This window comes from Tachyglossus aculeatus, chromosome X3 (assembly GCF_015852505.1).
Source record: "Tachyglossus aculeatus isolate mTacAcu1 chromosome X3, mTacAcu1.pri, whole genome shotgun sequence".
NCBI lineage: Eukaryota > Metazoa > Chordata > Mammalia > Monotremata > Tachyglossidae > Tachyglossus > Tachyglossus aculeatus.
Genome location: NC_052099.1, coordinates 6,338,288 through 6,358,082, shown reverse-complemented (window position 1 = coordinate 6,358,082; position 19,795 = coordinate 6,338,288). Strand labels below are relative to the sequence as shown.

Genomic DNA, 19,795 nt, shown 5'->3' with positions numbered 1-19,795 from the left:
TTGATGCCTCCCTCTCACTCAACACGCATATTCAGTCAGTTCTACCTCAACAGCTCTAGAATCTGCCCCTTCCTCTCCAGCCAAACTGCTACCACGCTGAGAGCACTCACAGCCCATCTTGACTACTTATGTCAGCCTTCTCACTCCTCCCTCCCACCTCCTCAGTCCATACTTCACTCTGCTGCCTCGATCATTTTTCTAAAAAGTCACTTGGTCCATGTCTCCCCAAACCTCCAGTGGTTGCCCATCCATCACCACATCAAAATGAAACTCCTTGTCATGGGCTTTAAAGCTTTCGATCGGATCTCTCCCTCCTACTTCACCTGACCAGACTCCTACGATATTCCAACCCACACACTTCGCTCCTCCAACACCCACTTTATCACTGAACCTTGATCTTGTCCGTCCCGCCGCTGATCCCTTGCCTATGTGTGCCCTCTGGCCTGGAACTCCCTTCCCCTTCATATCTAACAGTTCGCCACTCTCCCATCTTCAAAGCCCTCCTAAAATGACACCTCCTCCGAGAGACCTTCCCTGATTAAACTCATTCTTCCCTGTCTTAGACCTCATTTCGGCTTTACCTAAGCACTCAGGTCTGTTCCCCTTAAGCACTTTGACGCTAGTCACCCCTCCCCTAACCCCAGAGCACTTACACATTCATCCATCTGCAACTGATTTTAACGTCTACCTCCCCTTTTAGTGTGTCAGCTCCCTGTGGACAGGGATCGTCTATACCTATTCTTTTGTATTGTACTCTCCAAAGCAATTAGTACTGTGCTCTGTATATCATAAGTGCTCTGAAAGATTATCTGATTGCAGACATGTATAATCAAGAGTTTTATAGCTGTTCAATGTACTCGGGTAGAGTTCCCTGGTTTGGAAACTGGCCAGATTTCACATCTCCTTTATTCCTTTCGAATGTCTAGTTTGGTGACGGTCTCTGCCTGATTCTCATTCTCGGTATTTTAGCAAGGTGACTCCTGACAGACACCTCTGAAGATGTCAATTTCTATGGTGGTGATTGTTCCTGATAATAATAATAATAATAATAATAATAATAATAATAATAATGATGACATTTGTTAAGCGCTTACTATGTGCAAAGCACTATTCTAAGCACTGGGGAGGTTACAAGGTGATCAGGTTGTCCCACGGGGGCTCACAGTCTTAATCCCCATTTTACAGATGAGGTAACTGAGGCAAAGAGAAGTGACTTACCCAAAGTCACACAGCTGACAAGTGGTGAAGCCGGAACTTGAACCCACGACCTTTGACTCCAAAGCCCGAGCTCTTTCCACTGAGCCATGCTGCTTCCCTGATCACTTCATGGCCTTAGGGAACAGGCATCGCTAAGCTCTACCCTGACTGATGCTGAATCTTAAAGACACCAAAATTAAGTGGTGTTCCCAATCCAGAACTACTAGACAAGAGTTGAAGCTATGCCGACTTTTGTGGGACAAGGGCAGGCTTTCGACATTCACATGCTCAACCAATCATACACTAACTATTCTCTGAAAGTCATACTTAAAGTGTGAGGAGCACTAGATCAAGTTAAAATATTTTTAAAAGTCCACAAAAATTCTAGCCAGTTGCAAAATTCACATTAGCTCTGCCCACATTTATTGACGTTCCTCATGCTTCCAGCCACCTCCACCTCCTCTTACCACTCCCCAGGTCATTAGGCAAAGAGACCCCCAATACCTATCTGCAGCAAAAACACCCAATTTGGAAACTGAAAGAGAGGTATGGTAAGTGGGACTTATTTTACATTTTGCTCTTGCTTTCCATTAGGTCACCTTGATTTCTGGACACTTGGGCCAGTGCTTATTTGCAGGGCTAGGACTACATAACAATAATAATAATGATGATGGCATTTATTAAGCGCTTACTATGTGCAAAGCACTGTTCTAAGCGCTGGGGAGGTTACAAGGTTATCAGGTTGTCCCAAAGGGGGCTCACAGTCTTAATCCCCATTTTACAGATGAGGTAACTGAGGCACAGAGAAGTGAAGTGACTTGTCCAAAGTCACAAAGCTGGCAACTGACGGAGCCTGAATTTGAACTCATGACTTCTGACTCCAAAGCCTGTGCTCTGTCCACTGAGCCACACTGCTTCTCTACATGAATGCTTGAGGTCTTTCTTTCAAGCCACATTACTCTCTGGAGAGAAGGACCAGAGAAATGCAACCTCTCCCCTTTGTCCCTTCCCCATAAAAAAACAACCAAAAGCTCAGAGGAAGTGGATTATATAGATTTCTCCTTTGATAGAAATGTATCATTTCCCTAAAGATCACGGTACCTGACACTAGGCAGAAGGGGCTGCTCCTGGCTCCATGTAGCCTCAGCAAGTCCTTAGCCAAAGGAAAAGGTCTCTGGCCATGCTTCATTGTAGCTAAAAACCAGTCTGGAGCAGCAGATTATGGAGTGGAAAGAGATGGACGGATCTACTAGAGCCCTGCTCCAAATATCCTTCTCTTACAATATAGTCTACTAAAAGTTTCCCCTTCATCCCTCCCTTGGCAAAAGGGTTGGCCGAGAGGAGTGTTTCCATTTTTGCTTCCTTCTTTTCAGAAGATGCTCTGGAGCATACTGAAATCTGACAATCACAGTTACATGAAATGACTTCCACTTCAACTACTGAACCTGAAAAACACCTGTCACACTCACTTCCATAATCCTCAGAGAATGAACAGTCTACCAATTAGTACAAATTAGCAGCCAACAAAATATTAATCATCCACAAAATTGTTACAAATTATGGTGGCACTGAAATAGAAATTTCCTCATTGGGCAGAGCTCTCTGCTGTATCCCTGTGACAAAAAGATACTGCCCTATTCAAATAGCAGTCTCAAATGGATTACCTAGATGCTAATCCACATCATGTAAGATGCAAAAAAAAAAATTAAACAGGGGAGATAATGGCAAAAAACTTCCCGTGCCATGAAAAGATATCCAAAGCTCACTTACCTAAATTTAAGAAGTCTGAGCTGGAAGAAGGTGGTGGTGCAGAATGTGTACAAGATACCTTGGGTATTGGTGCTGTAGAATTTGGATTAAGAAAATCTCCAAAGAGATCAGGGTCAGAATGAATCTGATTCTCAGAGCTGGATGACATCGTGAATGGGTCAAATGGATCAGCTAAGGAAGAGGGCAGCAAAAAATTATATGGCATTATACTGGAGGCAATAACATTGAGAACTTTTACTAGAACCCACTTGAACTAGGCCAATGAAACTCAATTCAGAGCTTCTTACAAGGACTAAAATGACATTTTGCCAAGGAAAAGGGTTTGGTTGGGGAGCCTCATAAGATTTTTTTTTTATTCAAAGACTGCCTCCAAAGAAACTTTTTAAAGAGTTTCATCTTTCTAGAAGCTAGAAACTTCTTCCCAGATATTAGACTATGAGCACAGGAAAAGACTTCAACTAAAATAAAAAAAACAAAAACAAAAACACACACAAAAAATTGCCCCCTTCCTTAAAGACTTTACTGACACCAAGAGGGGAGGGCAAGTAACTCAACGTGGGTAATGGCAAAAGAATTAGAAAATTCCTCTTCTCCTCCCTGACCTCCCCCTCAACACCCTGAATGCTTCAGGTAGGGATGAGGGGGCTGGGTCACACAAGCAATCCCAGAAGGAGAGGCGTGGATCTTTGGATGCCACACCCTGACACCTCACAGTTCCAATTCCATAATTTATTTCTCTTGGAAATCACGCCTCAAATGTGTTACTCATAGGTACAGTCTTTACTTGCAGGTTCCAGAAACAGCTTAAGTGATAAGGGCAGCAGACTCACAGCCCTTGCGGGGCGGACAAGAAACCCATATTACGAAAGGCTGATCATACTTAAAAGTTAGTGACTAAACGGGTTTAAAAAAAGCAAGACTAAAATAAATGCCATTTAGACTTTATTATAAAAAGAGCAAGTCACACTATGAAAATCAAGCACTTAAAATTAATGGGATTAATTTTTTTTATTTGTTAAATGCTTACTCTATGCCAGGCACTGTACTAAACAGTGGGGTAGATACGAGCTGATGAGGTAGGGCATAGTTCATGTTAGTCCCATGTGGGCCTAACAGTCTTAATCTCTATTTTATAGATGAGGGAACTGAGGCCCAGAGAAGTCAAGTGACTTGTCCATAGTCACACAGCAGATGAGTGGCAGAGTCAGGATTAGAATCCAGGTCCATCTGACCTGTGCTCTATCCACTAGGCCATGGTAATGTTCAGATGCCAACTAAGGACAAAGAAAAAACTCTCAGGGGTCCTGGGGCAATCCTAAAATGGGGGTCAGAATGGTTGGGGGCAGGGAGTGGTTGGGACAGGAGGGTGGCCAGGACATCAGCTCCAATTGTAGCCTCTTGAGAGGTCTATTGTACATCTGGAAACCTCAAGATCTGGAACAACTCCTCCCCCAGGGTGCTGCAGAGACACTGAAACTGAGCCAGAGTCCCAGAATGTGGGTGGAAGAGAAACATCACCCCATGACAGTAAAATCCTAGCCAGATGTCACCCTCTGAAGGATGCTGGGGCAGGGGGAGAGTTGTGCTAACAACGTAGAGCAGCTTTCAAAGTGCTAAAATGATGCTTTGTGAAGGATAAAGATTTGGTTTGGAGCTTACAAAGGAAAAACTCAAGAGCAATAATAGGTATTAAGGCAGGACCCTGGCAAAAGTCTACGCTTCCCGGAAGATAGGTGAAGCAATGTAGAATCAGTCTGCTAATTCTACTTTGTAGCAGCACCAATGTGATGCTGACTAAAAAATACTGAACAGTATTTTCCTAGTAATGAACGGGGCTTTGCCCATTTGACATTGAATCTTTGTGTTCTGAATCAATTAGGACAAGTCCAAAGTCTGAGGCCTCCAGCATAGTTCCAGTTCAAGTGCTTGGTATCTAGATTTGACTTTAAAGTAGTCTTCAAGACAGATTTCCAGTTTCCCATCTAGCTAAAAATTCAACTAGTCCAACCAAATTCTCCATTCCACCATTTTCCCTTTGCCTTCCTTGTCACCATTCCCGTCCCTTATAGCTTGTCACTTCAGTCAACTATTACACTTGGTCAATTCCAGGCCCGATGTCTCTCTAGATGATGTCTCTAGATGCTCCCACACTAAGGTGAGCCTAGTTTGGGGAGCTTAGAGTGGGGCAGGGCAGAAAAGGCAGAAAGCGGGAGAGCCGCAGATGAACAGAGATTGGGGGGGGTGGGGGGAGAGAGAAAACATTCCTCTTCAGTAGTGGCAACATCAGCTGCCCTGCCCAAGTCAGACACAGAGAGCCCCTTCTAGACTGTAAGCTCATGTAGGCAGGGAACGTGTCTATCAACTTTGCTGTACTGTACTCTCCCAAGTACAGTGCATGAAGTAAGTGATCAATATACATGATTGAAGAGCGATCGAGAGAGAAAAACAGAGTTTATCCTCTCACACCTTGTAATTACATGTCGAATGTATCTTTGAAGAACACAAGATGAAACCTGTTACTGCTGCTCTGCTGTACTGCACTCTCCACGTGCTTAGTACAGTGCTTTGCACACAGTAAGCCCTCAATAAATACCACTCAGTGACTGCTATACAATCATATGGACTAGTTTAATTCCTGCCAAAACCCAAGATGCAGCTAAGACAGAAATATAAACTATTTGGTAGACAGGTGATTACTGCCATAATACATTCTTCATGGGCTTTAGAGAGCCTCTACAGAAATGCTTTTTTGTCCCCTTATGCTTTTTGAGTATGGAAAAAAAGGTAGGTTTAAAGAAAAGTGAAGAAATATCAATCTAGAAATTCAGAAGTTTCTAAGTGACCAAGAATAATGAGGGAACATGTTAAAATGGGAGGGGAGGGGACAAGTTGAGAGATAAGTTACTGGAGGTAATAGGGCTTTGGCTGGGTCAGATTTGTGAAGCTTTTTATAGGAGACGGTCATGGATTTCGGTCACATCTTGGGAAAACAAGTCGGGCCCCTAAGGCTCAGAAGTCATGGCCAAGGATTTGTCTTAAGCCGTAGGGAACAGGTTGTTAGGTGTCAGGAGTGATGGCTATGGATTGCTCTGAATTTCTAGACTGATAATGCAGACCTTTCCATGTTATGATACTTTATTCTCCTTAATGCCGATGATGGAGTCAGTCAGTCGTATTTACTGAGTGCTTACTGTGTGCAGAGAACTGCACTACACGCTTGGGAGAGTACATTGCAACAGACATGTGTCTGTTCCCCACCCACAACAAGCTTACATACAGTCTAGAGGAGCAAACATTAAGTATAATTAAATAAGCCTCATCAGTTAGTAATGACCGATGAGGCTCGGTCCTAGACGCTTATGCTCCAGCCCCATTCATGATCTCATCCCTGCAAGCTATGTTCTCACTGGGGTGTGCAATGAGTGAGAAGGCCATGTGGCCTTCGCCTCCATTAACCAGTTAAAAGGCACATTGGGACTAGAATCTATTCAGTAACAGTTCTGGATTTCACAACTAGAGAACTCTTTGGAAGATACATACCTGTGGAAGATGATGCACCATTGGGTGAGGTATTTTGCACATTGACCGACAGAGGAGGACTGGTGAAAAAGAAATTTGCCCCTTCCCCAAGGAGATCTCCTGTAGAATCTTCTGAAATCTGGGAAACTCTGGGAACAAAGAGGTTATTTAGTAAATCTGCATTGCTAGATGAGGTTTTAATCTCTTCAGCCTGAAGACTTTGTTCCGGTCCAACATCAGAGTCCAGGCCCAGCAAATCAACGCTGGTTTCCAGGTGCAATTCCTTCAGATGGGTGGACATTTCAGGTTCTGCATCAAAAAGTAAGCCTTCATCTTCTGCTTTTTCTGGAGAAGGGACCTTGGCTTCTTCAACTGCAACTGCTCTGCTATCATCAGGGAAAGGGGCAAATTCTTCATCAGATGGTTCACTTTCATCCCTGTCATCAATTAAGACAGGATGCTTTTCTTTGAGAAAATCTTCCTGTGCTCTTTCTGATTCTTTTCCATCTTTTTGATACAAGGAAAGCACAGATTAAAAAAATGATTGGATTTACATGATTTAGGAAATATACCGATAAGAATTTCATGGAGTTACACCACTTTCATTTATTCGAAAACAAGTTTTTTTCAACTGATGTGTGCTCTCGACAATACTTTCATTTTCATAATTTACTGAATAAATACATTCTTGTATCTACCCTAGCATTTAATTCAGTGCTGGGAACATAGGAAGTGCTTAACGAACAACACAATTATGATTATTCGGTAACTTGTGCCATTAACTTAGACTGTGAGCCCCATGCGGGACAGGAACCGTGCCCAACCTAATTAACTTGTATCTACCCCAGAACGTAGAACAGTGTATGACCCATGGTAAGCACTTAAATACCAGAAAGAAAAAAGTTAATCTATACTGTTAACTGGCTCTCAACTGATAGCTGTAACCTCCTACCAGCTAGGCAATTGTTGCCAAATTACCGATCTAACTTCAATTGTTGGCAGAACCAGTTATCTACTCTCATCAGCAAACCCAAACCTTGGCTCTAATTAAGTTTTTCAAGGTTGCAAGTGGGTTGATTGCAATTTGGGTAAATGTCAAGTATTAGAATCAATCACCTTTGAACACGAGGGCCCAGCGTCAGGCAATCTGCCATCATTCCCTCAGCAAATCAACAAGGGTCCACGGAGACAGGGTGTCAAAAGAACTATGTTTTCTCTAAAATATATCAGGCTGTGGGTCATCAGAGCCAACAAAAGGGCAATTCTAAGGTTAAACTGCATCTGGACCCGTGCTTACAAGGGAAGGGGTCCAAGGATCAGCGAACGAGTAGAGCGAGTTATAACTGGAAAGAAGGAACCAAAGTGACACCTCCCATCAGCTGTCCCCCACATTGGGTCATTAAGGAAAACGAAAGGGTCAAATGGCACTCGGCCACCCCCACCCAACTACACGGGACAATGAAGGACTCAAACTTGCGACGTTGCTGATCAAAGAGTGGAGGAGCAAAATCGTGTGACAGCTAGCTCTGCCGTGGACAATAAAACTACAGTAATTACATTTAATGTGGGCTTCTTCCCCACCACACTCCCCACCCATCTTTTGACTACTCCCATGGGTGCTGCTATATCCCGATAAGAAGAGAGACAGTTCATGAAAATATTGACAGCTGAGGTTATTTTTTGAATATATCTCGATGGATGCACTAAGCCTTGCTGGGCAAACAAAATTTAAAAGTGTACAGCCTAATTATCACCACTTAATCCTATTTAGTTACTTTTCTAATGGTACATTTTTAAGTTTACTATGTGCCAGGTACTGTACTGGCGTAGATACAGGCTAATCAGGCTGAACACAGTCCATGTCCCACATGGGGCTCACAGTCTTAATCCTCATTATATAGATGAGGTAACTGAGGCCCAGAGAAGTGATTTGCCTAGCAGACATGTGGTGGAATATGGACGAGAACCCAGGTCCTTGCTCTATCCCCTAGGTGATCCTGCTTTCTCATTCTTTACATGAGTGTAAAAAGCAACAGTCTACACCTCAATGGCTGGGCAGAGCAGCTGTGCTACAAGGAATGTGTGGGAAAGGCTCTCATTGTCCCTTGGCAGTTTTACTGCCCCAATCTACGTCCCTCCCTAAGGCCGCACCAGTGACAGCGGGCTTCACCCTCCTCAGCCTCAAAACCCAAGATCGAAGAAATATGCTTTCAACTTAAAAGAAAATACTTCACTGTAAAATGTGTGGAGACAGGTAGATATAAAAGGAGAGTGCAGAACCAGAAGTGAATGAGGTTGAGGTACTCAAAGTGGATTTCACTTTGGCCAATAGCTTCACCTTCCTCCAACATCAGCAGCGTGGCCTAGCGGGAAGAGCCCAGGCCTGGGAGTCAGGGGACCTGGGTTCTAATCCTGACTCTGCCACATGTCTGCTGGGTGACCGTGGGCAAATATCTTCATTTCTCTGGGCCTCATATATACCTCATTTGTAAAAATAAAGATTAAGACTGTGAGCCCCACGTGGGACATGGACTGTGTCCAATTGGTTAGCTTCTGTCTACCCTAGCACTTAGTACAGTGCCTGGCACATAGTAAGCACTTAAACACCACAAAAAAAAACACATCAAACTGATCAGATTGCAACATTCATCAAATCTGAGTTGTACCGATGCCTTTCGTTTCCCCCATCTCCTCCTTGATCCATGTGCTAAAGAGTGCAGACAGACGAATCACCACATTGCAAGTGACGGAAAGCTAACAATGTTAAATAAAGACACAGAATGCCAGCAATAGAGTTCAATGAGAAGAAATGAGAATGAGCATTAGAGTTAAGGAGAGATGCAGAACCTAACTCCTATTTTAGGAGAGGAGGCAGGTTAAATATACCCTCTCTCTTTTGATATGCCTGGGTGGGTTAGGGTTTGGACTGGTACAACTGGTCTACTGGCTGTGACTTGGGCAAAAAATAAGTGGGGCAGCTTCCTCCCCATTTTAGATCTCCTGACACCACAGTCCAACAACTCATGATCGGCAAGGTGGTTGTGATTCGCCTGTGCTTTTAGACCCAATCAAAATGCACATGCAAAAAAAAAAAAACAAAAACAAACAAAAAAAAAACAAACACCGAAGCACTTGAGCACTCCCAGGTACTTCAAAGTCCCAACAACCCAGAGGAACAAAATGTGTAAATTTGCACCCCTTCTTTAACTTAGAAATGAGATCAAGACCTAATCTGGGGTTTGGCTCCGATTTCAGCCCAGGCAGCTTTTATGGCATAGGAGGTCTCTTTTCAACAACGCACGTCTGTGGTTTTTCCATATTTCAAGGATTGTTATCATCCTTTGGAGTGTTGAATCAGGACTGGGCAACTTTCTATAGAAAACCATTGATCACGAGAGCCTAATGAGCAGTGAAAAGTTTGAAGATGGGCAGCAGAAGGAAAAGACACCTGGGGAGCCAGGCCCCGAATAATCAATGATTAAACTATTTTAATGGGGGAACACTCTTCCTCAAAGTGACATTAAAGAGCTGGGAGGCAGGAATGCCCTGGCTTCGGAGAAACTCAAAGAACAACTGTTTTGTATACCTTGCCAATCCAGTGTATGGAAAAAATTATCTGCATCAGCACTGTTGCTTTGTGGAGAATCCGACTCAGTCGGCACACTTTCTGGCGATTGTTCTGACTTCGACGCTTCTGCTTCATACTGTGCTGTGGAACCTGGCTGTCTAGGAAGCTCGGGTTTGCCTATCATGATAGCACAAAATACCAAGCAAATAGAATAAGAAATGCATTAGACTGGCACTCTTAGAAGACAGGGACTCCCCCATCTTCTCCACACTTTCTAAATCCCAGCAGTCCTTCGGTCAGAGTTACGTCCGAGGAGCTATTCTTTCAAGCTAACACGCGAAACTGTGGACCAGCCCAATTCAAAAAAAGAAAGACTGCATTGCTAGGGATCATTTTCTCAACAGATTTAACAGCTCTGAATTGCTTAGTTCTCCTCATGAGGAAAACAGCTCTTTTTTAATTTCCTTATTGAAGTACTCAGCTTTAGTCTTCCTTCAACCCTGGAAGGACCCTAAAAGATGTTCTCTCTAGATAAGGCCGGTAGGGGAGAACACTGAAACTATGCTTCCAATATCTGTAAAGAACGTGTCTGTCCACCCCATCAGACAAGCTGTTGGAGAGCAGTGAACATGTGTCTTGCTTCTGTATACTCTCTCAAGCATTTAGTATAGTGTTTCGTCCCCAGCGGGCGCTCAACAGGTAACAATGATGAGGAAAAAAAAGTGAACTTTCACATTTTTACTCTCTATCACCTTGTGAAGATAGGCTAATACATTAGCCATTGCCCGGAAAATTTGGGAAACGGACTTGGACAGCCGATTTCGGAGGATCGCTATTTTCCTAAAACAACAAAATCAACTCCTCCACAAAAAGGAAGTCATTCTAGTTTCATAAAAAAAAAAAAAGTAAGCACATTCAAACCAGCTCAAAATTAGCCAACTGGATCCTTACTTCCCTGTATGAAAACAGGGAAGATTTTCTTCACACGGGTTAGTACTCAAGGCTTTAGTGGAAAATTTGTTATATTGGTTTTTTTTTTTCTGAGCTCCTCCCTTTCCCCCACCCTGACAAAGCTAGAGAGGAATGTGGAGAACATGGGGATTTAGGGTCCTGTGAACCAGTCCAGAGAAGGATGATTATCAATTATAGCAATGCACTGTTAATGAAAACAGAGAGAAAGACCTTGCAAGTTAAGCCAAAGTAGTTAGGTTAAAAAAGCTTAGGTTAACATGGAATACTGGAACGGTGTCCCAAAATATACCTTATTCTCCATATGGTTTGACTGATGAGGTGTGGCGAGTTAGCGCTTCAAAGAGAGCAGAGTATGAAGCATCAGAGGCAAGGAGAATTTAGCTGACCAGGGCTGAGGAACAGAGTTGAAAACTCAAGGGATTTGGAACCCAATAATAACAATAACAATAATAATAACTGTGGTGTTTGCTAAGCATTTACAATGTGCTAGGCACTGCAGTTGAAACAAACCAATTGGGTTGGACATAGTCCCTGCTCCACATGGGGCGCCCAGTTTCAATCCCCATTTTACAGATGAGGTAACTGAGGCACAGAGAAGTGAAGTGCCCAAGGTCACCAAGCAGACAAGTGGCAGAGCCCAGATTAGAACCCGGGTCCTCCTGACTCCCAGGCCCAGGCTCTATCAATCAATCGTATTTATTGAGCGCTTACTGTGTGCAGAGCACTGTACTAAGCACTTGGGAAGTACAATTTGGCAACATATAGAGATGGTCCCTACCCAACAGTGGGCTCACAGTCTAGAAGGGGGAGACAGAGAACAAAACCAAACATATTAACAAAATAAAATAAATAGAATAGATATGTACAAGTAAAATAAATAAATAAATAGTGTAATAAATATGTACAAACACATATACATATATACAGGTGCTGTGGGGAAGGGAAGGAGGGGGCTCAGTCTGGGAAGGCCTCCTGGAAGAGGTGACCACGCTGCTTCTCCCTACTTCATTACAAGCAGGAGAAACTCAGTACAGTGCTTGGCACATAGTAAGCGCTTAATAAATACCACAATTATCACTATTATTAGGACAGGGGAATGCCTGGCCCCAAGTACACTTTTATTCTATATGGTTACGGCTTTTGGGGTTGAATTGATCACTGAAATGGGACACTGAAAACCCTAACAGTACATCATCTAAAACCATGAAATGAAACCCTCGCCTGTCTCCTGAAAGGCCAAAGTCGGGGCAGCAGCAGTTCCTCTCGGCCTGAAAGGTGAGAAGCGATGGGGTAGCCCAATTCCCAGAGGATAGCGAGGCCCAGTCGCTATGGGAAGGAGAAACCAACTTGTTGCCAACTTGTACTTCCCAAGCGCCTAGTACAGTGCTCTGCACACAGCAGGCGCTCAATAAATACAATTGATTGATTGATTGATAAAAAGGAGAGAAAGAGAGGGTGGGAGAGGCTGGAGGGACAAGGCATGAGTCCAAATGGATAGCCTTCTGGGCCTTAGGAAAATGGATAAGGCTGGAGAGTGCCAGGCCTGCCTTGGAGAATTAGCCAGCTCAGTTAGCAGCTCTGGCCTGAAAATGTCCCCTATGTCCAACCTAGAGCAGCCCTGATCCCCAGGTTTGCCTGCAGAACACATTCAGCCTCCCCCAAGCCCCAAACCATCCATCATCATCATCACCACCATCAATCATATTTACTGAGCGCTTACTGTGTGCAGAGCACTGTACTAAGCGCTTGGAAGTGTACAATACAGAATTGGTAGATGCATTCCTGTTTGAACCGCCAGGGCCAAAATGGAACTCCATTCGCCAGGTTAGCTTGCAAGGAATTATGACTCAATGAAGCCCATTGGTGCTTTCCCCCCACAAACATCTTTCAGGGTCAACTGCCATGTTTGGCAAAGTTAAATGAGACATGATGTCTGACCGTTTGCTCGGAAACGGGCACCTTAAAATCAAATTCTAACCGAGTGCAACGTTGGCAACAGCATATATCTTCCAGTGTCATTTAGAATTCTTACCAAATTTAGACAGGATTTCTTGTTGCTCCTCTCGGCTGGAGAACAAAATTTTAGGATTGAGGCCTTTCATGTTCAAGTTATCCCATGGGGCAGGCTCAGTGCTGGGTCTGTCTCTAGGTTCCACTTCCACTTCCAGATTCACTTGAAATAAGTCGGGATACTTCTCTTGAATATCACACGCATCCAGATCATACCTGAAATTATGTTAAAATAGTCAATTCATTTGTCAGGATTATCCAATTCAATTGAGTGCTCTTTTAAAAAAAAATCAAAATCAGCAGCAGTAAACAATATGTGCACTATGCCCAATTAACTTGGGATTCCTTCTGCCCTCAGCAACTGGTCAAAGATGTGTTTGATCACATCTTCAAAGACAACACAAAGCCAAAGATATGTTCAAATATATGCCAGAGACACCCGACCATGAAATTACAACAGAGGGACCTTAGTGCAATGTGTTAAAGTATTACCGCTTTTCTAGACAATGCCATGCTTTCCCCCATATTATAGGCTGGTCTTGATGTCTAAGATAAATATATCAAGCGTGCAGTCTGATTTTAAAAAGAAGGAAATGTGCCAACTCTTGTACTGTACTCTCCCCAGTGCTTTGTACAGTGCTCTGCACATAGAACATGTTCAGTAAATAACACTGGTTGAAAACTTCAGGGTGGGGGTTGGCCATTCCTTACCCATTTATGACCGAAAATTACCTCAGTTATTTTAATTATTTTAATGAAGTTCCACTCCAACCAAATTCATTCATTCATTCAATCGTATTTATTGAGCATTTACTTTGTGCACAGCACTGTACTAAGCACTTGGAAAGTACAATTCAGCAACAAAGAGAGCCCATCCCTGCCCACAACAGACTCAGTCTAGAAGAGGGGACTGGGGCTACATCTATTCCAGCCAGAGCAATTTTCTGGAGAAAAGGAATTCCATTTAAACTGCCCTCCAGTGGAGGTGACAGAGGAGTAAATCAATTCATCAATCAACTGTATATATTGAGCTTTTACTATGTGCAGAGCACTGTACTAAGCACTTGGGGGTTAGCAGACATTCTCTGGAGTCTCTTAATCACGGCAAGAATTCTCACACCCTTGGCTACCCCCAGCTGCTCAGCCCTAATATCTTTCAAGAGACTGTGTGTGAGAAGCCGTTGCCTCAGTTCTGGGTACACAGGCAAATGACATCACCCAGGGTGAACATCAGGGACCCACATGGTAGGGGACCATAGAGATTATTTCCCAAGGAACAGAAATGGGATTTTCCCATCTATAGCTACGTTTCTACATACGCATCAAGTGGTCATAGCCTACCTGCTATGGGTCCCTAAAACAGTCCCAAATCGGATGATGTCCCAAAGTATTAGGGAAAGCAGCCCTCAGAGTAGCACTGTCTTCTGCTTCTCTAGCACACTGCAGTTCTTCACGCAGAGACCTGCAGGATCTTTAAATAACAAGCCTCCTCTGCATTGGGGGGATTTAGTGGGCCCAAAATTTTAAAGATCTCCAATCTGAGTTCCCACAGAGTTGAAAGGACCTTAACAGGTTTGGATCAGAGGGTCTTAAAATGTTTAAAAATAGCTCCATTTAGCTCAGGAAGGAAATACAGCTCCCACGGTACTCTGGAGATAAAGGGAACTGCGGCAGTATATTACAGCCTCCGCAGAAAGCAGCTCTGGCCTTTTTCTGTCAAGTTGGGTTTTTCGAGAAGCCCTCTCCCTTGTTTCTGCAGGACCCTGACAGTCATCCTTCACCCCACTTTAGCTAACGAGAAAGCTGCCAGGAAGGAGAGCTATCCTTTTTTCCTGGGAGCTAGAGAAGATAACAGGACAGGCTTATTTTCCCCTCAATCTCAATACATAAAGAGCTCAAAAATGACTGGTTGCCTAATCAACAGTAAATATACTCCTTTCACCAGATCAAAAAGCTGTAAAATACTTCTCCCTGAGGTTCACATCCCCTCTAAAAAGAACAGAGGTTCATTTTGAGAAAGGCTCAGAATTGCAATTTATATCTGAAATACTGAAAATGCTTAAAACATCGGATAAGGACTGGAGACTCATGACTTCAGTTGCTAATGAAATGCATAACAGAAGCAAAAATAAAGGTTCTTTGGGAGACGGATGGGAAGGTTCAGGAGGGGACTAACTTCTGGTTTTCCTCAGTATTCTTCTGTTGAGTGAACAAAGCAAATAGATTTCCAGAATCTCCATTCTACACCATTGGAGAATACTTCTGCTCAACATGAAATTGCAAATTATCACTTCATTCTATCACCCCAGAAAAACAATCTTCCTGGTTAATGACAACTAAATCTCCATCTGTTTCTTTTTATCAGATCTTAAGAACACACCCTGAGATCTCTCTAGAGGATATGTTTTCTTCCAATTAATGGGATCTGAAATGTAGTTTTCATAGCCTCGCTGAACTGATTTTCTGAAGAAAAAAAAAAAACAACAAAACACTGAATCCAGAGTCCCTAGTAATAACGTAATAACGCTGGAAACCAGGCTTGGTAGTGTGCTCAAAGATGTGGCTGGTAAATGTGGCTCTAAGGAATTTGGAACCTGCTGCTCATATCAATCAATCAATGGTAGTTACTGTGTGCAGAGCACTCTACTAAGTGCTTGGGAGAATACAATATAAGAGCAGTGGGAGACACATTCCCTGCCCACAAGCCTCTTACTTTTTAGTCCCAGCTTTGCAAAGTGCTCTGGGGGAGAGAAGGAATTTACACCCTCTAACGTATTTACAGACCATCATGTGAACTATTTCAAATTTAAGATGAGAAACAGCTAACTGCAAGACAGTGCACACATACGGAAGCTACAGAACTAAGTGGAAAAAAATGATAAATTTACCAAACAGCTTCTGATTATTGCAGCTCTTAAGGGGAAGAGGTTCTAGGCAGTTTATTCTCACTCGATCTCTGTATCAGGGTGCAACAACTGAAGTATTGCAATTCGAGGGGAGGACGTTGGAATGGAACAGTTTTGCCAGTCATATTTTCGCCCCCAAGCCTCCACTGGGGTAGATACAGCTAATCGTGTTGGACACAGTCCACGTCCCAAATCAGGCTCATAGTCCTATGCCCCATTTTACAGATGAGGGAACTGAGGCACAGAGACGAAGTGACTTGCCCAAGGTCACACAGCAGACAAGCAGCGGAGCCGAGATGAAAACCCAGGTCCTTCTCTATGCTGCTTCTTGAGCAAGTTTTCTACACCCACTGCCTCTGCTTCCTTACCTACAATTCTCTCCTTGACCCCCTCCAATCTGGTTTCTGCCCCCTTCACTCCACCAAAAATGCCCTTCCAGAGGTCACCAATGATCTCCTTCACAACTGATTAATTTTGCCATTTCTGGAGAGCTCAGATTGTTAAAAGGGAAAGTCAACCAGGGGTGTGCACAAAGTCTCCTAGTGGCCAAAATGAGTCAAATACAGTCTTTTTGTCATTATGAAAGCAGTAGAGGTGTCCACCGGTTCAAAGATGACACTGCACACAATCATTTACAAATAGTGGAAGCAGGAGGAAAGACAAGAAACACCACCGTGAAAATGGGAATACACCAGTACAGTGAGTACATAGAGTACTACAGAGCAGAGTTGTCCTTTGGTTCGGAAAGGACAATTCATCCAAAAGTGTGTCTCTGGGAGAGAGTCTCCTGGACATTTGCATATTGTGTCCATGAGAATACAACAGCATACCTCCTCTGGCACCTCACCATTTGAGTGAGCATTGCTTATAAACCAATAGTTTATAAGGGAAAAAGTGTCCTACCACCACATTAGCTGGAACTGTTTTGACAGTAGTAGTGAGTTTACACTGGGCCATTCACTTTTTTTAAAATGGTATTTGTTAAGCGCTCATTACTAAGCACTGGGGTAGATACAAGGTAATCAAGTTGGACACAGTCCCTGTCCCACATGGGGCTCACAGTCTTATTTCCCATTTTACAAATGAGTTAACTGTGGCATAGAGAAGTTAATGACTTGTCCAAGGTCACACAGCACACAAGTGGCGGAGCGGGGATGAGAACCCAGATCCTTCTGAATCCCAAGCCCGTGTTCTATCCACTAGACCACGTTGCTTCTCCGCTCTTGTGCTGTCCCCCTGCATTCAGCAGGACACATGATGTGATGGTTAGTAGGGAGAAGAGGCTAGTCTGTGATCACAGAACAGATTACCTCAGAAAACAGCACTGTGCCATCGCTGAGTATGGATCTAAGTGTGGCTTAGTAAGGACCAGGAGGTTTGGAGGAAGGGTGTTTTTCACAGTCTTGTGAAAATCTGGGAGAAAGCCAGAAACAAACTTAAAAAAAAAAAAGCCCCCTTGTTCTCCACACAGACAGGCTGGAGCCAGAAAACTGCAGGAATACCAAACAGGGTACACGTAGAGGAGGGAGGGTGTTTCAGAGGCCAGTGCAGCAGCATCACCAAACAGTGACAATATAGGGGCAGATTCGAAAGGCCCGATCTCAGTGACCATCTGACCGCTGAACCAGCCCAAACCCATTAACTGCTGCACCAACATGGAAAAACCTCTCCAAACCCGGTCCATCGGAATCCCATCCCTGCGCCCATCTTTCATCGGGCTGAGTGGTCTCACCCAGCTCCGCGATGTCCACTCCACCCTCGGCTGGGTCGGACATTGCAAGTGATTCCATCCATCTCTTTGTGGGGCAGGAGGGGATGCAGTGTGGAAGTGATGCTCGTAGATAGTGAAGGGGTAGGCAGGACAAGGTAAAAGCCCCCACTCTGGATCACGCCAGACACCATGATTCCCCCCCAAACCCACTTTTCTGGGTCAGGCTAGTGGGAGGACACATAAAAAGAGAAATGGCTTACCCTGTTTACTGTCCTTCTGTTGCCCATATCCCTTTCGTACACTTTTATTGAGTAAGATTCTCAATTCCAATGAACAAAATACTGGCAGTCAAAACACTGCCTTCACACAGTGGGAAAGCAAAAAATGATTTTAAGATAGCTGAACTTCCCACTCCCTTCCTCATTATCAAGGAGGCATAGACCAAAATAGAGAAAAAAAAAATAAGTAACAGAGAAAGGGGGCAAAACACAGGCAATTAAGGAAAATGAGTCTCATGCAGTCTCTCTGCCACACAAAACCAGGATACCCAGTTGTCAGGAACAACTTGAAGACCATAGTTTTCAAGCCTGGTGTGTATGTCTTCTGTATTTGCTTTTCTTAAACAGTTTAACTTTCATGGAAACCTACCACCAAAAGGTTCTTACATCAGGAATACAAAGCTTCAGAATCCACCAATAGGTCTATGTCATCAGAATTCAGTTCCTCGGCAAATCTGCTTTGGTTCATTGTTCATTTTAGGTGGATTCACAGTACTGAGTTCTGCAATTCTGTTAAATGCCATAACATCTAAAAAATAAACTACTGAATAACTCTGCTTTATTTCCAATTCAACCACAGTACTTCCTTTCCCTCCCGCCTCTGGATTTAAAAGTAACGGATGGCTTTAAATGTTGTTAACCAAATCCACCTCAATTCACAAGTAAGAATACATGGTATTTAATACTTCAATCTATACATATGTCAAGCTGATTTTTTTAAAACTGAAAGTATTTAACAAAGGACACTGGGATTAGAAGAGATGCTCATACTGGAAAGGATAAGGGGGTAAAAATGACAGGAAAGGCTAATATGATCAAGGAGGTAACAAGTCCAAGCAATTTAAGAAGTTTAACAATCCCAGCATAAGAAAATAAAAAGGCCAGAAGAAAAATCAAATATAAAAATTGCCTGTGATCACTACCCAAGAAATCTCTCCTTTATCTACACTTTGCTAACCACCCCCTCCATCTTCTTCCACATATCTATGCTCATATGCTCTCTCCCACCTTCCAAACCACAAAAATGCTAACATTTTGGAAGTCAGCATTAAAACTTAAATGACCTTGATAAATTAGAAAATTGATCTTATAAAAACAGGATGAACAACAGAAATGCCATAACAGGTCAGAAGAAGAGTTCAATCTAAGATTCAGGCTGTAATTCTCCTAGAGTTCCCATGCAAGACAATGTATGGGAAGCCTCTGGGTAACTAGAAGACACTTCCTTCTAGTCCTAATTTCCCTCTATATTAAGCTATCACGGACCTCTTGTCAATGTATCTATAAAAACAATACTAAAGGCCAACTTCCCCCTTCAACACACTTAATTTAACAATCCATTATGGACAGAGAAGCAGCATAGGCTAGCGGATGGAGCACCGGCCTGGGAGTCACAAGGACCTGGGTTCTAATCCCAGCTCTGCCGCGTATCTGCTGCCTGACCTTGGGCAAGTCACTTCACTGGGCCTCAGTTACCTCATCTGTAAAATGGGGATTAAGATGGTGAGTCTCATGTGGGACATGGACTGTGACCAACCTGATTAGTTTGTATCTACCCCAGTGCTTAGTACTTCGAACCAGCCTGCACACTTCAAATCTCCAACACCAACCTGCCAGCGTTAACTCTATCTCATCTGCCTCGCTGATGGCCTCTTGCTTATATTCTCCCTCTGTGAAACTCTCTCCCCCATTATATTTGACAGATCACCACCTTCTCCATTTTCAAAGCCCTACTCCTCCAAGAGGTCATCTTTCACTAACCCCTCATTTTCACTCCCTTCTGCATCACCTATGCACTTGGGTCTGTACCCATTCAGTACTTTCTTTCCCCACTCCGCAACACCCTTAAGCACTTTGATATTCA

At 43.4% G+C, this 19,795-nt stretch overlaps 1 protein-coding gene across 4 annotated transcripts in view; it reads right to left on the bottom strand.

Moving 5' to 3' along the window:
* GAK (cyclin G associated kinase) overlaps window positions 1-19,795 on the bottom strand; it is a 102,657-nt gene that overhangs the window by 19,759 nt on the left and 63,103 nt on the right. For 2 of the 4 annotated variants that reach the window (XM_038770425.1, XM_038770426.1), the window contains 4 exons: window positions 13,059-13,252; window positions 10,073-10,231; window positions 6,508-6,993; window positions 2,968-3,138 (listed from right to left, as the gene is read on the bottom strand). In XM_038770425.1, coding sequence (XP_038626353.1) covers window positions 2,968-3,138; window positions 6,508-6,993; window positions 10,073-10,231; window positions 13,059-13,252 — 1,010 coding nt within the window. The remainder of the gene's footprint in view (window positions 1-2,967; window positions 3,139-6,507; window positions 6,994-10,072; window positions 10,232-13,058; window positions 13,253-19,795) is intronic. The other 2 variants (XM_038770429.1, XM_038770427.1) reach the window with 2 other exon arrangements.